Consider the following 15,873-nt stretch of genomic DNA (forward strand, 5'->3'; position numbering starts at 1 on the left):
CTCTTACTTTTCTTGTGTATGCCTCTCTCAATCATTCTCTCCACACACACACACACACACACACACACACACACACACACACACACACACACACACACACACACACATACACACACACACACACACACACACACACAAAAAAAAAATAAAAATAGTTGAGTACACACACACATGGGTGGAAGCTGGAAACTGAGATAAGTCACAGAGATGTTAGGAAGTTTTCTTTTAGCGTGAGAGTAGTGGAATAATAGAATTCACTTAAGGAGCAGGTTGTGGAATTCATAAAATTATGAATAGAACAAACTCTATTCATAATTTTAAAACTAGGTATGATAGGGAAATTGGACCAGTCATTGTTATAAACAACCGATAGCTAGAAAGGCGGGATCCAAGAGTCAATGCTCAATCCTGCAAGCACAAATAGGCGAGTATACACACAGTTGATTGACAGTTGAGGGGTGGTATCAGAGCCAGAGCTCAGCCCCCCAAGCATAACTAGGCAAGTACACACACACACACACACACACAAAACACAACAAATGAGATGATTGTGCATCTGTTTTTTATCGTGCAGAATAATGAAATAGATATAAAACAATTATCATGCAGACAGGAGGCCATAGTTTGAGTGCCATTAGTGTAAGGCAAGATAGGTAGCAACATTAGTTTGATGACAATATTAAGAATGTTAAGCAGCAGCACAAAATTTGCTGTGAATTTTAACTTGCACAGTTAAACAGTCAGTGCTGAACAACAAATAGTGAATGGCATTAGACAAATTTTAGACAAGATGATTACTCTATCATTATCAATAAAATAAGGTTGATAATAGGAAATTGTATTTATGTAGATATATTTCTAAGGGTAAAATTTCCAAATAGTAAAATACAGTGTTTGTTAGTAGCACAAGACTGTATACTTTGGTGAGTAATGTACATTCTGTGTTTTGTGTTTGAGTGAAGTAGAGGCTGTGATTATTTACTTCACTAGGAAGGAAGTTTCAGGTATGTAACACAGCTTAACACTAAGCTGTGAAGGCTTGGAGTGTAAGTTTTATTCGGGTTTTTGTAAAAAAATAAAATTGGATTGTAGGATCCATAAGGATTTAGTGTTTAATTTGTGGCTTTTGAACTCGACAGATACACGTTTGTAACGAGTTGTTTCAATAAACCCTTACATTTATAAATTTTACCATTGTGTTAAGCTATTTCTAGGTATATCCCTGCATTATATTAGCTTGTGACTTATCCTACATCCTGTTTATTCCAGTGTTACCTCCAGTAATTATACTCGCCCAGTTATCCTGTGTTATCGTAATTCCCAGTAAGTATCCTACATTAAATGCTTCTTATTGTAGTTCCTTCCCTGAGCTCTGCAAATCCAGATTATCCAATTATCTGGACTCGTTCCAATTTATCGTAACTCCCTATAATTAGCCTAGATTAATCCTTTGCTATTAGATATTATAGTTCCTTCCCCGAAATATCTCGAGTCCAATTATCAAATTATCTGGACCTATCCAATTTATCCTGTCAGAATTGATTCTAGTGTCGCCTATTATTTCCAAATTCTCATTATCCTGATTATCCAAGTTACCCTAACTTCCAGTATGTTATCTAGTTTTCCCTGTTCTCTTCTCCTGTTGCCCAATGGTTATCTGGACCAGTGCTTGCCATCCCTGTTACTTCACACACCAGCAATTGCAGCTAGGATGGGGGAGCCGGTGTGTGGCCCCTAGCACCAGTTGCTGGGATGTGCTACTGGTGCTCTCCTAGCAGCAGCATCCTCATCCCAGCAGGTGCTGCTAGGAGAACAAACAGGAGACTCCCCAAGGAAGTCAAGCAGAGGAGATTACGATACACGGCACTGCGGGGGTCTGATGGAGTGGGGCGAGGATAGGAAGAGGTGAGGGGGAGAAGAGGAAGAATGATGGAAAAATAGAAAAGAGCGAGAAGATACAAGGTAAGAGAGAGGATGGAGGAATGAAAGACCTTTTAGGAAGGCCAAAAAAAAAAGGCGTCCGTCAAGGTCCAATTAACGACGCCACATTTGCAATAAATCTCTGTCTCTTGATAGTGACCGACATCGATTCCTGCCCTGTTCTGTACACACCTGCCCTGCCCTGTTCTGTACACACCTGCCCTGCCCTGTTCTCTACACACCTGCCCTGCCCTGTTCTGTACACACCTGCCCTGCCCTGTTCTGTACACACCTGCCCTGCCCTGTTCTCTACACACCTGCCCTGCCCTGTTCTGTACACACCTGCCCTGCCCTGTTCTCTACACACCTGCCCTGCCCTGTTCTCTACACACCTGCCCTGCCCTGTTCTCTACACACCTGCCCTGCCCTGTTCTCTACACACCTGCCCTGCCCTGTTCTCTACACACCTGCCCTGCCCTGTTCTCTACACACCTGCCCTGCCCTGTTCTCTACACACCTGCCCTGCCCTGTTCTCTACACACCTGCCCTGCCCTGTTCTCTACACACCTGCCCTGCCCTGTTCTGTACACACCTGCCCTGCCCTGTTCTCTACACACCTGCCCTGCCCTGTTCTCCACACACCTGCCCTGCCCTGTTCTCTACACACCTGCCCTGCCCTGTTCTCTACACACCTGCCCTGCCCTGTTCTCTACACACCTGCCCTGCCTTGTTCTCAACACACCTGCCCTGCCCTGTTCTCTACACACCTGCCCTGCCCTGTTCTCTACACACCTGCCCTGCCCTGTTCTCTACACACCTGCCCTGCCCTGTTCTCTACACACCTGCCCTGCCCTGTTCTGTACACACCTGCCCTGCCCTGTTCTCTACACACCTGCCCTGCCCTGTTCTCCACACACCTGCCCTGCCCTGTTCTGTACACACCTGCCCTGCCCTGTTCTGTACACATCTGCCCTGCCCTGTTCTCTACACACCTGCCCTGCTCTGTTCTCTACACACCTGCCCTGCCCTGTTCTCTACACACCTGCCCTGCCCTGTTCTCTACACACCTGCCCTGCCCTGTTCTCTACACACCTGCCCTCCCCTCCCTTTCTGGCTCGTTGTTGCTGTGAGGGGCCTTAGTGGGCAGCTGCTGGAGCGTGATGCTCCATGGGTCAGTCCTCTGTTCTTTTGGAACCTTATGCTCCTGCTGCTGCCTTTATCAATTTTACCAGAACTCTTTTTCCTTTTCCTTGTGTTTCGTTCCCCCCCCCCCTCTTCTCCTTTCTGATTGTCATTTCCTGCCGACCTTTTGCCCGTTTTGATTATTCTCTTGGACTAAGTACCTACGGGCTCACCATAGCCCGTGCTACTTGGAACTGCTTGTTCCAAGTAGCGAATCTTTAACAACAACAACAACTCTTGGACTTCTTCTATTTTGACGCCCGGGTATTTGAGGAGGCAAACTCTTGCACCCGTAGAACTGTAGTACCCGACGTCGAGAGCGAGGGGAACCTATTATTATCAATCCTCCTTTTGTCACTGAATCCGATCTCGACGGACTCACGGTTCTTAAGGTGGCGTTTGTGGGGCGTATACTCACGACGCACCCCTGGGGGGCCCCGGCATGATCGGCGATAGCTTCTTGACCTCCAGGGGCCTTTAGGGACCTTCAGGAGATCTTTAGGAGTCTCCAGTGACCACCAGGGAACCTCCAAGGGCCTCCAGGGACCTCAAAGTACCTCTAGAGGGCCTCCAGAGACCTCCAGGGACATCCAAGGGCCTCCAGAGACCTTCAGGAAATTTCAGGGGGCCCTTCAGGAACCTTCAGGGGTCTCCAGGGACCTCCAGGGGCCTCAAGGGACCTCTAAGGGGCCTTTAGTGGGCCTCCAGAGACCTCCAGGGACCTCAAGGGGGCCTCAAGAGACCTCCAGGGGCCTCCAGAGGCCTCCAGGGGCCTTTACGGACTTCCAGGAGGCCTTTAGGAGCCGTCAGGGATTTCCAGGGACATTCAGGTGGCCTCCAGAGGCCTCCAGGGACTTCCAGGGGCCCCCCAGAAACCTCCATGGGCCTTTAGGGACCTCTAGGAAGGCCTTTAGAGGGATCCAGAGACTCCAGGTGACCTCCAAGAGCCTCCAGGAACCTCAAAGTACCTCTAGGAGGCTTCCAGGGACCTTAAAGTACCTTTAGGGGGGGCCTCCTGCGACGTCCTGGAGGCCTCCAAAGACCTCCATGGACCTCAAGGGGCCTCCAGAGACCTCCATGGGACCTCCAGGGGCCTTTAAGGACCTCCAGGAAGCCTTCAGGGACCTCCATGGGCCTTTAAGGGACCTCCAGGAGGCCTTTAGGGGGTTCCAGAGACCTCCAGGGACCTCCAAGGGCCTCCAGAGACCTCCAAGGGCCTCCAGGGATCTCTAGTGGCCTCCAGGGAGCTGTAGGGGCCTCCAGAGACCTCCAGGGGCCCCCAGAGACCTCATTGGGCCTCTAGGGGACCTCCAGGGGCTTCCAGGAGCCTCACGGGAACCTCCAGGGACATTCAGGTGTCCTCCAGGGACATTCCAGTGTCCTCCAGAGGCCTCCAGGGGTATTTAGGGACCACCAGGGAGTTTTTAGGAGTCTCCAGGTGACCACTAGGGGACTTCTAAGGGCCTCCAGGGACATCCTGGGGACCTTCAGATACCTCCACGGGCCTCTTGAGACCTCCACGGATATCTAGGGGACTTCCAGGGGCCTCCAGAGACCTTCAGGGGTCCTTTAGGTGTCTCCAGAGGCCTCCAGAGACCTCCAGGGGCCTTGAGAGACCTCCAGCGGTCTTTAGGGACCTCCAGGAGGCCTTCAGGGACCTACAGGGACATTCAGGTGGCCTCCAAAGGCCTCCAAGGACCGCCAGGGGCCTCCAGGGGCCTTTAGGGACCTCCAGGAAGCCTTTAGGGACCTCCAGGAGGCCTTTAGGGGACTAGAGGGTCCTCCAGGGGACCTCCAGGAGGCCTTTAGGAGCCTCCAGGGACCTCCAGGGAACATTCAGGTGGCCTCCAGGGACCGCCAGGGGTCTTTAGGGACCTCCAGGAGGCCTTTAGGGGACTCGAGGGTCCTCCAGGGGACATCCAAGGACCTCCAGGGGCCTCTAGGGACCTCAAAAACTCTAGGAGCGCCTCCAGGGACCTCAAGGGGCCTCTAGGGGGCCTCCAGAAACCTTAAGGGACCTCCAGGAAGCCTTTAGGAGCTTTCAGGGACCTTCAGGGACTTTCAGGTGGCCTCCAGGGACCTCCAGGGGCCCCCAGGGACCTTCATGGGTCTTTAGGGACCTCCAAAAGGCTTTTAGGGGGGTTCCAGAGACCTCCATGGGCCTTTAGTTTAAAATTTCAACTTTTTATACCGAAAATATGCCAATTACTGAAAGCGTCGGTGGGTATTATTATATTACAGGTGTGTATTATTAGACCTGGAAGTTTTGGGGGAATAGAATGCTTAACCACAGATAAAAAAATATTGTTGTGAAGAGCTTTAAACACTAAAGAAATAAAAAAATAGTATGATTCACTGAATATATATATATATATATATATATATATATATATATATATATATATATATATATATATATATATATATATATTTCTGCACCACAATAAATTCCACTGAAAAAAAAGCTGATGTCTTTCTCTACCTATAATATCTTCCTTTTATTTTTTAACAAACCTAGATTGTTGTCCATTTTTCTCTCATTTTCCAGTCTAACTCGTGCTTATAACTAGAAAATCCAATGCTGAGTCTTAGGTGATTCCTGTCACGTCAATGTCTGAAAATTGCTAAGTTCAGTAGACTCAAAGGGAAGAAACGGAGAGTCGACCCACTGAGGCTTGGTGTGGCGGTCGAGAGAGTTATTCTTGAGAGTTATTCGAGAGAGTTATATGTCTGAAAGTTGACAAGGACTCGAAGTATGTTTTGGTTCAGAAAATGTTCACAGGGGTAATGAACACAGCTGTGAGGTGAATAGTGTGGGAAGGGGAATTTCTAGTGTCACTTGGACGCCATATTGGAGTTCCTGTTTTAAAGCATCACATGTGTGTAAAATAATGGCTCTCCGAGAACCCTTATGAACATGAATATTATATACTTATATGCAAATTATTTACAATTATTTTTGTTAACAAAAGTTACAAAAAGGCCGTTTTTGACCAGACCACACACCTGAAGTTGAAGGGACGACGCCGTTTCGGTCCGTCCTGGACCATTCTCAAGTCGATTCTCAAGTCACAATCGACTTGAGAATGGTCCAGGACAGACCGAAACGTCGTCGTCCCTTCACCTTCTAGTGTGTGGTCTGGTCAGCATACTTCAGCCACGTTATTGTGACTCATCGCCTGCACAAGGCCGTTTTTCTAAATATTTACAAAAAAAAAAGTATAACCTAGTGAAAAACAGGTATATATTACCCGTGCTATTAAAATTATATTAAAATAATTACTCAAATAGACAATATATTCATGCCCAAAAGGTTCAACCGAGAGGCCTACAGAATATAACTCATAAAACTTAATTTCACACTCTCAAAGAGCTGCATGCTGGGAATTCAATATGGCGTCCAAGTTACCTCAGCCAATGCTTTATTTGAGGGCGCTCTACTCACTGGAGATAGATAGTTTTTTATTTATTATTATTTATTTATTTTTATTAGATATATACAAGAGTTGTTACATTCTCGGGGACGCTAAGCCCCGGAAGCACCTCAAGGTAACCTCAAGGTAAGGTTCTTGTAGAGCCACTAGTACGCGTAGCGTTTCGGGCAGGTCCCTGGAATACGATCCCCGCCGCGAAGAATCGTTGTTACAACCAAGTACACATTTTACTGTTGAGTTAAACAGAGGCTACAGTTAAGGATTTACGGCCAGTAAATCCTCCCCGGCCAGGATACGAACCCACGACAAAGCGCTCGCGGAACGCCAGGCGAGTGTCTTACCACTACACCACGGAGACTGTTTCTCTGTGTTTCTCTGTGCAAAGTCATGCAACAAGTTGCACAAATGTCTAGACGGAAACATGAGGTTAATGGAGATTACTTAGAAAGAATTAAAGTAATAATTACAAGGTGACAGGATACTATAAAGAAATCAAATAAACTAAAGGATATATAAATGAATACAAAATAAATTCTACAGAAAATTAGCCAAAAATAAAGGTAATAAAACGGAATATGGAAAATAAGATACAGGAATAAAGGAAATAAAACACACCGTCCTCAGGCAAAGTCCATTCCATCCAGCGGTCGACCCCAAAGATCCATTCATAAATTTTAACATGCTGTTCATTCAAAAACAGGAACTTTCTCAAATATATATTAATATTCTTTTGTATTAGCATATTGTACATATTTAGGCACTGATTAGGTTAGGTGTTTAGGTTCTGTTGGCGATTATTTGTATTTGTAGTACGTGGGTGAAGCATTTACAGCGTTGTGGTTCGAACACAAGTCGTCAATGAAGCACTTGTTCCGGAAGTGTTCGGACGTCATCAGTTGTGAGTCGTGTGTAAACCGTTTTGTATTCATTAACAATGGGTTTGGCGGCTGCATGGAATAGACTTTGGGCCTTTGTTTAGACGGGCTGAATAGAACGGAATATTTTACAAGAACCTCGAACCCCAGTAAGCGAGATCTAGCAAGACAGAAAACGTAACACAAACAAAGAAAGCGAGGGTAAACATAGATAAATATTAAATAAGATCAGTACATTACACAAGACACAAGTATACCAGCATACAAGAGTCAACACATGCCTATAACCGGATAATAACCCTACATGTCTACAGAGAAAGTGTTCTATTTGTAAACATATGAAAAGGAGTGAGGGTGAAGGGTTTAGATGTAATGTTATGAACCTTGTGGAAGCTGACCCACCTGTTGCTGGCACCGTGTAGGGTGTTCTCCTGCTGTAGATGCTGCAAAGTGCTGCTGTTGATGCTGATGCTGTTGTGTTGTGGTCTTGTATGGTGCCCGTTGTGGTCTTGTATGGTGCCCGTTGTGCTACAGCAGTTCCACCACCACCACTACCATGCTGTGTTGGAGCCCTGTTACCCTCCCCAGTCTTATCTTGAGATGATTTCGGAGCTTTTTAGTGTCCCCCGCGGCCCGGTCCTCGACCAGGCCTCCACCCCCAGGAAGCAGCCCGTGACAGCTGACTAACACCCAGATACCTATTTTACTGCTAGGTAACAGGGGCATAGAGTGAAAGAAACTTTGCCCATTGTTTCTCACCGACGCCTGGGATCGAACGCGGGACCACAGGATTATAAGTCCAGCGTGCTGTCCGCTCGGCCGACCGGCTCCCAGGTCTTCCAAACACTAACAAAATAGTTTTTTTTTCAGGGAAAGGAGGGCAAAGTTTCGAGGTTTTGGGTTCTTGTTTTCCTTCGCTGTACCAAGTTTCACTTGCAAATGTCATATATTTCTTTCGTGAAAACGGTTTATAACTAAAAGTTTTAGTCTGTTTTATTATTAAAACAGATTAACGTCCTATACAGCAACAAGCCACAGTCACCCAAGATGCACAATGAAATAACACCAGGATGAACATCCCAGCGGGTTTTCTTCCTATTGGGGAGTGTTGTACATGCTGCTATGGCGGTGTGTTCACTCACAGGATGAGTGGCGCTGCCCAATACTGTCACTATGGCGGTGTGTCCACTCACAGGATGAGTGGCGCTGCCCAATACTGTCACTATGGCGGTGTGTCCACTCACAGGATGAGTGGCGCTGCCCAATACTGTCACTATGGCGGTGTGTCCACTCACAAGATGAGTGGTGCTGCCCAATACTGTCACTATGGCGGTGTGTCCACTCACAGGATGAGTGGCGCTGCCCAATACTGTCACTATGGCGGTGTGTCCACTCACAGGATGAGTGACGCTGCCCAATACTGTCACTATGGCGGTGTGTCCACTCACAGGATGAGTGGCGCTGCCCAATACTGTCACTATGGCGGTGTGTCCACTCACAGGATGAGTGGCGCTGCCCAATACTGTCACTATGGCGGTGTGTCCACTCACAGGATGAGTGGCGCTGCCCAATACTGTCACTATGGCGGTGTGTCCACTCACAGGATGAGTGACGCTGCCCAATACTGTCACTATGGCGGTGTGTCCACTCACAAGATGAGTGACGCTGCCCAATACTGTCACTATGGCGGTGTGTCCACTCACAAGATGAGTGGCGCTGCCCAATAAACTCGCCCCTCGGGCCAAAATTTAAAAAAAAAATTAACAGCGTGATGTATCTATCAGAAGTGATTGGGATTGCATCTGCGTCACTGGACTCCCCCCTCCCCCCCCCCCTCTCTCAGGCACCAACGAGGGTTCAATCCCATTATCTTCGAGGGCGTGTTCTTGAGCTGAAAAATACACCAATCATCATCCAGCCACTTTTATCACTTTGCCACTCGGTAAAAGCACAACCGTTTTGCCATATGACCCCCAGCAACCCACCTGACCTATCGAGACCTATGCATGGAGATCGTTAATTTTATCTTGCGTCAATTTCTGCTATCAAGTCGTATTTTAACGGATTAGTCGAATCCGTCAAAAATGCGACTTATTAGAGGAGAGACGAGGTTGATTCATCCATCACCTTCTCTATTTCTATCTGAAAACGGCAATAATATCCCTAAACCATGGCATTTTTTACCCTGGGGGTCAGGTTATCTTGAGATTCTTGAGGTTATCTTGAGATGATTTCGGGGCTTTAGTGTCCCCGCGGCCCGGTCCTCGACCAGGCCTCCACCCCCAGGAAGCAGCCCGTGACAGCTGACTAACACCCAAGTACCTATTTTTACTGCTAGGTAACAGGGGTATAGGGCGAAAGAAACTTTTACCCATTGTTTCTCGCCGGCGCCTGGTATCGAACCCAGGACCACAGGATCACAAGTCCAGTGTGCTGTCCGCTCGGCCGACCGGCTCCCGATTGCGCAAACAACACAAAAATATAGAGCGCTCAGTTAGATGACAGACAGAGTGGTCAGTCGACTATTTTCTTGGCGCGAAGTGCGCATCTCTGAGCAGTTTCCCGCGTCAGCCGCCTCGGCGCCCAGCAGGGCGTCTCTGCGCAACACCACCGTCAGGTTTTTGTTGCAGGCTTGTTGTCACCTGCCCGGGACACCCGCCTACCTAACCGGTCACACCTGCATCAACCGGTTTTGCTTGGCACGTGTCTTTAAATTACTGATGCTGCTGACGTTCGTGGGGTCCCAGTACCCATGTGGTTGCTTGTATGGTGGCCAGTACCCATGTAGCAGCTTGTACGGTACCCAGTACCCATGTAGCAGCTTGTACGGTACCCAGTACCCATGTAGCAGCTTGTACGGTACCCAGTACCCATGTGGCAGCTTGTACAGTACCCAGTACCCATGAGGCAGCTTGTACGGTAGCCAGTACCCATGTGTGAAGGAGTAGACACCGCGGCTACACCACCCCACTACACACTACACACTACACATGTATCAGGCAGAACACAAGACAACACAGACAAAGCCCAGCCACCAAAAGTGAAAATGTAAACAAAATATTACCCCCATGATCCACGGGCTCCTATATCATGTAATTTACCTAGAAATCATCAATTATTTACGCGTCCACCTACGAAACCAGTGCATCTTTCCTCGATCATTGCGATATGGTCTGCATTTATTGAACAATTTATGAGCTGTGAAACTTTGCAATCTAACGTTAACAAGCAACTTTGTGGCGTTTCCGAGCTCATAAACTGTTTAATCAAAGTAAATTAAGCTACCAAGATTGTGGAAAGATGTACAGGTTTCATAAATAGACACTTAAGTATTTGATGAATTCTGGTGCAGGCGATGAGTCACAATAACGTGGCTGAAGTATGTTGACCAGACCACACACTAGAAGTTGAAGGGACGACGACGTTTCGGTCCGTCCTGGACCACAATCGACTTGAGAATGGTCCAGGACGGACCAAAACGTCGTCGTCCCTTCAACTTCTAGTGTGTGGTCTGGTCAACATGAATTCTGGTGCAATGGTTATTAGCGTCGTGGCGTGACCTGTCCCAGGTGTTAAGATCAACACATCACTCCTACAAACTGACTTTAACAAGTCAGTTTAAAACTCACCAAGGCAGTCAGAAGTGGAAACATCACTTCACATCAATCATAAAAACCTGCAAGAATATAATTAATCCAAATATGCTAACGTAAAGACTGATTTTGATCTCCAAGTAAGACTTGGAGAGTCCAACTAACCTGTTACCTGCACGAGAGGGACTCACCTGTTTCTCGGAGATGGGGATGGCATTGGCGAAGACGGTCCAGATAACGACTTCGTTACAGGTGGGAGTAGTGAGGGAGCCTTCATACCTGTAGAACTTCTGTAAGTTATTGGGCAAGAAGGCGCGTAGAGGGTAGGGTGACGACAACTCAGCGAACATCCCTGTAGAAGACCCGACGGTAAGACAAGAGTGGAAATTGAAATTGAATTGAAATAAGTTGCGGCAGGGGATCGTATTCCAGGGACCTGCCCGAAACGCTGCGCGTACTAGTGGCTCTACAAGAATGTAACAACTCTTGTATATATCTCAAAAAAAAAAAGTTTATTGAGGTAAAATACACACAAAGGGATGAGGTAGCTCAAGCTATTCTCACCCCGTTCAGTACATCGTGTTAATAGACACACATCACAAACATATTACCAAACATTCTGAGGAACATTATTGCCAACAGCATTTGGTGTTCCCAGGCGGTCACCCATCCAAGTACTAACCAAACCCAACGGTGCTTAACTTCGCTGATCGGACGAGAAGCGGTGTTCTCAACGTGGTATGGCCGTTGGCACAAGAGTGGAGGTGGGACACACTACTACAGGTGAGGAATAACAGGCGAGGAGTCACAATAACGGGGCTGAAGTATGTTGACCAGACCACATACTAGAAGGTGAAGGGACGACGACGTTTCGGTCCGTCCTGGACCATTCTCAAGTCGATTGTGAGAATGGTCCAGGACGGACCGAAACGTCGTCGTCCCTTCATTTTCTAGTGTGAGGAATAGCGCTGGGGTGGAGAAGAGAGAGGGTGTAGGGGGAGAGAGTAGTGAGAAGGGGGTCCTTGCGTAGGTGGGGGAGAGCGGTAGTGTGTAGATGGTAGATGGTATAAGTAGATGTCAGAGGCGCGGAGTGTGTTAGAGAAGAGTAACCTGCACTGGTGACTTTTGACGTATTCGAACATATATGGGATATACATATATGGGATATACATATATGGGATATACATATATGGGATATACATATATGGGATATACATATATGGGATATACATATATGATATACATATATTTTACCCACTCTCGTGTTCTTATAGTTATCTTCGTACAGCATTCAAGGTTTGTCAGTGGCGGACCACTAATCACATGCCTCTATAACTAACCATCCTGCCAGATGAGACTCATTAGAATGACAATTAGCTCTTGACAAACTATATAACCCGACATAGAGTTAGGGGTTACAAGTGACCGTTTACCAAGGCATATTAATAACAAGGAGAGAGAAGGGCAGTGTGTGGTCAAGAGTAGTGAGAGGCAGCGTGTTGAACAGGACAGCACATGAGGAATCCCAGAAGAGAGAGAGAGAGAGAGAGAGAGAGAGAGAGAGAGAGAGAGAGAGAGAGAGAGAGAGAGAGAGAGAGAGAGAGAGAGAGAGAGAGAGAGAGAGAGAGAGAGAGAGAGAGACAGACAGAGAGACAGACAGAGAGACAGAGAGACAGAGACAGAGAGACAGAGACAGAGAGAGACAGAGACAGAAACAGAGAGAGAGTAGATACTCTCCATCATGGACCTACTCAAGCGACGAGGCCCTAAAAGAAAGCCCACATCTCCCATACCGCCGTAGACCTCACCGGACTGTGTTATGTTGAGAAGAGCGTTAGCGAGGGGCGTGAGGGCCGGGTTGTCCGTCTCAGACACCTCCATCATCACTCCCAACACTGCCAATCCGTCCTGCCTCTTGATAGCCTCCGTCAGAGTTCCGTAAGCTGCGTTGTAGTGGACCAAGTGAAGTTCCATCGGGTACCTGAGCAAGTTACAGCCGTCACAAGGCCTTACTAACATCTTTGTAATGTTTCTATACCTCTCTAGTACGTCCTGAGGTAAATGAATATGTTAATTACATTAATTACTATTTTTAGGTCTAAAAATATTAAATTATAAAGTTTAAAGTTTGGAAAATTTTGTTCTATAACGAAATTTGGTTAGGTAATGAGTGGTTCTTGAACTCTGTCTTTCTAATCAATATTTGATTGGGAATGAGAAATAATTGAAATCTTCCTTTAGTAATGTGTTTATGATTTTCACCGAGGGGAGTTTCCTCTATGTGTTATGACATGTGTAGCCCTCTATGTGTTATGTGTAGCCTCTATGTGTTATGACATGTGTAGCCTCTATGTGTTATGACATGTGTAGCCCTCTATGTGTTGACATGTGTACCATCTATGTGTTATGACATGTGTAGCCTCTATGTGTTATGACATGTGTAGCCTCTATGTGTTATGACATGTGTAGCCCTCTATGTGTTGACATGTGTACCATCTATGTGTTATGACATGTGTAGCCTCTATGTGTTATGACATGTGTAGCCTCTATGTGTTATGACATGTGTACCCTCTATGTGTTGACATGTGTACCATCTATGTGTTATGACATGTGTACCATCTATGTGTTGACATGTGTACCATCTATGTGTTATGACATGTGTAGCCTCTATGTGTTATGACATGTGTAGCCTCTATGTGTTATGACATGTGTACCCTCTATGTGTTGACATGTGTACCATCTATGTGTTATGACATGTGTACCATCTATGTGTTGTCATGTGTACCATCTATGTGTTATGACATGTGTAGCCTCTATGTGTTATGACACATGTAGCCTCTATGTGTCATGACACATGTACCTCTATGTGTCATCAGGCGACCACCAGGACGACATTCCTGGTGCTGGGTGAGGCCCGGGCTCTCAACGCGACCCGCCCGGCTAAAATGAATTGATAATTGCAGGAATGGACGACTCCAAGGCTTGTGTGGAGTGGGTGCCGTAACGACTCCTTCTCCTGCCTCCCTCCATCGGAAACACATTCTTATTGGCTCCCACAACCCACCCTCATTTCCATCTTTATTATATTCCACCACTCGGGACGTCGACGGGATGCGAACCGGGCGATTGATTTGTTCCAGAGCTTTGAGCATTTTGCTGATCCTACAAGGTTCATATGACCTCCTACCCGCCAAACACACACCGAAACTACGACGTTGGTACAACGTTCGAACAAGTTTTAACACCTCCTAACCAGTTATAACAACCAATATAGCAAGTTGTAACAACGTTCTAATACGTCATAAACACGTTAAGCCAAGATGTAACAACTTTATGACAAGTTGTAACACGCGGAAAATAGAGACAGTTACGGGATGTGTTTCCAGGGTTAGCAGACACACACCAACTGCTTTCCATACGGTAGCCGGCCCTGAAGGTGTAGTTAGTAATATGTAGCAATATTGTCCAAAAAATGTTATTTCTGTAATACAGTTTAACATTATTACATGGAAAAAAAACACAAAGCTGAGAGTAGACTTCACTAGAGATAAAGATTTACTTGAAAAGTTTACAGATTATCAGTTGAAGTATCAATATATATATTACTGAATAGCAATTTAGTGCTCTGTTCAACTGTTGTTTGGCTTGTGCATAACTAGAGGAGTGGTTTAGTGATTTGGTTATGTTTATTAATGGTGTGGGTTGAGTGACATTGAATCACGGCTCCAGTAATGTGACAGCCCGTCAGCATTGCATACGCCGCTGATATTATATCACAATATATGCCTCATAGATTGGCCTGGGGGATAGGTTTATTCCCAGATCATTTTTACATGCCTTTTCGCCATCGTGTACTGTCTGTATGACCTTACTCGCATTGGAAATCATATCACCGTGCATTTGCTGGTGTTTAAGTCGAACAGCCATATATCAGGCTACCCCTCTGGTCTGTTTATATCCACCTGAGGCATTTCTTATTCGTATTTTCAGTTTAGAGTTGTCGAGAAAAATTGAGTGTGAGGAAGTTGTATTGTCTGATGGTTGTGTGTGTGGGGGGTTGTGTGTGTGGGGGGGGGGTTGTGTGTGTGTGGGGGGGGGGGGTTGTGTGTGTGGGGGGTTGTGTGTGTGGGGGGGGGGTTGTGTGTGTGTGGGGGGGGGGGGGGTTGTGTGTGTGGGGGGTTGTGTGTGTGGGGGGGGGGGTTGTGTGTGTGTGGGGGGGGGGGGGGTTGTGTGTGTGTGGGGGGGGTTGTGTGTGTGTGGGGGGTTGTGTGTGTGGGGGGGGGGTTGTGTGTGTGTGGGGGGGGTTGTGTGTGTGGGGGGTTGTGTGTGTGGGGGGGGGGGTTGTGTGTGTGTGGGGGGGGGTTGTGTGTGTGTGTGGGGGGGGGGTTGTGTGTGTGGGGGGGGGGTTGTGTGTGTGTGGGGGGGGGTTGTGTGTGTGGGGGGGGGTTGTGTGTGTGTGGGGGGGGGTTGTGTGTGTGTGGGGGGGGTTGTGTGGAGGGGGGGGTTGTGTGTGTGTGTGTGGGGGGGGGGTTGTGTGTGTGTGGGGGGGGTTGTGTGTGTGTGTGGGGGGTTGTGTGTGTGGGGGGTTGTGTGTGTGGGGGGGGGGTTGTGTGTGTGTGGGGGGGGTTGTGTGTGTGTGGGGGGGGTTGTGTGGAGGGGGGGGGTTGTGTGTGTGGGGGGGGGGTTGTGTGTGTGTGGGGGGGGGTTGTGTGTGTGTGGGGGGGGGTTGTGTGGAGGGGGGGGTTGTGTGTGTGTGGGGGGGGGGTTGTGTGTGTGGGGGGGGGGGGGTTGTGTGTGTGGTGGTCACGCTGTGGACTCGTGTGTTGTCGGGCGTGGGGGGGATTTGACAATCTATATTTCATTTAAAAT

The 15,873-nt window shown here is 47.4% G+C and overlaps 1 protein-coding gene and 1 non-coding gene across 5 annotated transcripts in view; both read right to left on the reverse strand.

Annotated features, from left to right (window-relative positions):
- The window catches only part of LOC123771509 (carbonic anhydrase 2), a 277,143-nt gene that overhangs the window by 24,034 nt on the left and 237,236 nt on the right, over positions 1-15,873 (reverse strand). The window contains exons 4-5 of one of the 4 annotated variants that reach the window (XM_045764103.2): positions 12,813-12,985; positions 11,196-11,356 (exon numbers count right to left, since the gene is read on the reverse strand). The exons of the other annotated variants lie outside the window; for them this stretch is intronic. Coding sequence (XP_045620059.2) covers positions 11,196-11,356; positions 12,813-12,985 — 334 coding nt within the window. The remainder of the gene's footprint in view (positions 1-11,195; positions 11,357-12,812; positions 12,986-15,873) is intronic. 4 annotated transcript variants of the gene reach the window in all.
- Positions 11,638-11,756, reverse strand: LOC123771602 (5S ribosomal RNA). Its single transcript, XR_006774527.1, has one exon. It is a non-coding gene; the product is annotated as a 5S ribosomal RNA (ribosomal RNA).

Source organism: Procambarus clarkii, chromosome 76 (assembly GCF_040958095.1).
Source record: "Procambarus clarkii isolate CNS0578487 chromosome 76, FALCON_Pclarkii_2.0, whole genome shotgun sequence".
Lineage (NCBI taxonomy): Eukaryota > Metazoa > Arthropoda > Malacostraca > Decapoda > Cambaridae > Procambarus > Procambarus clarkii.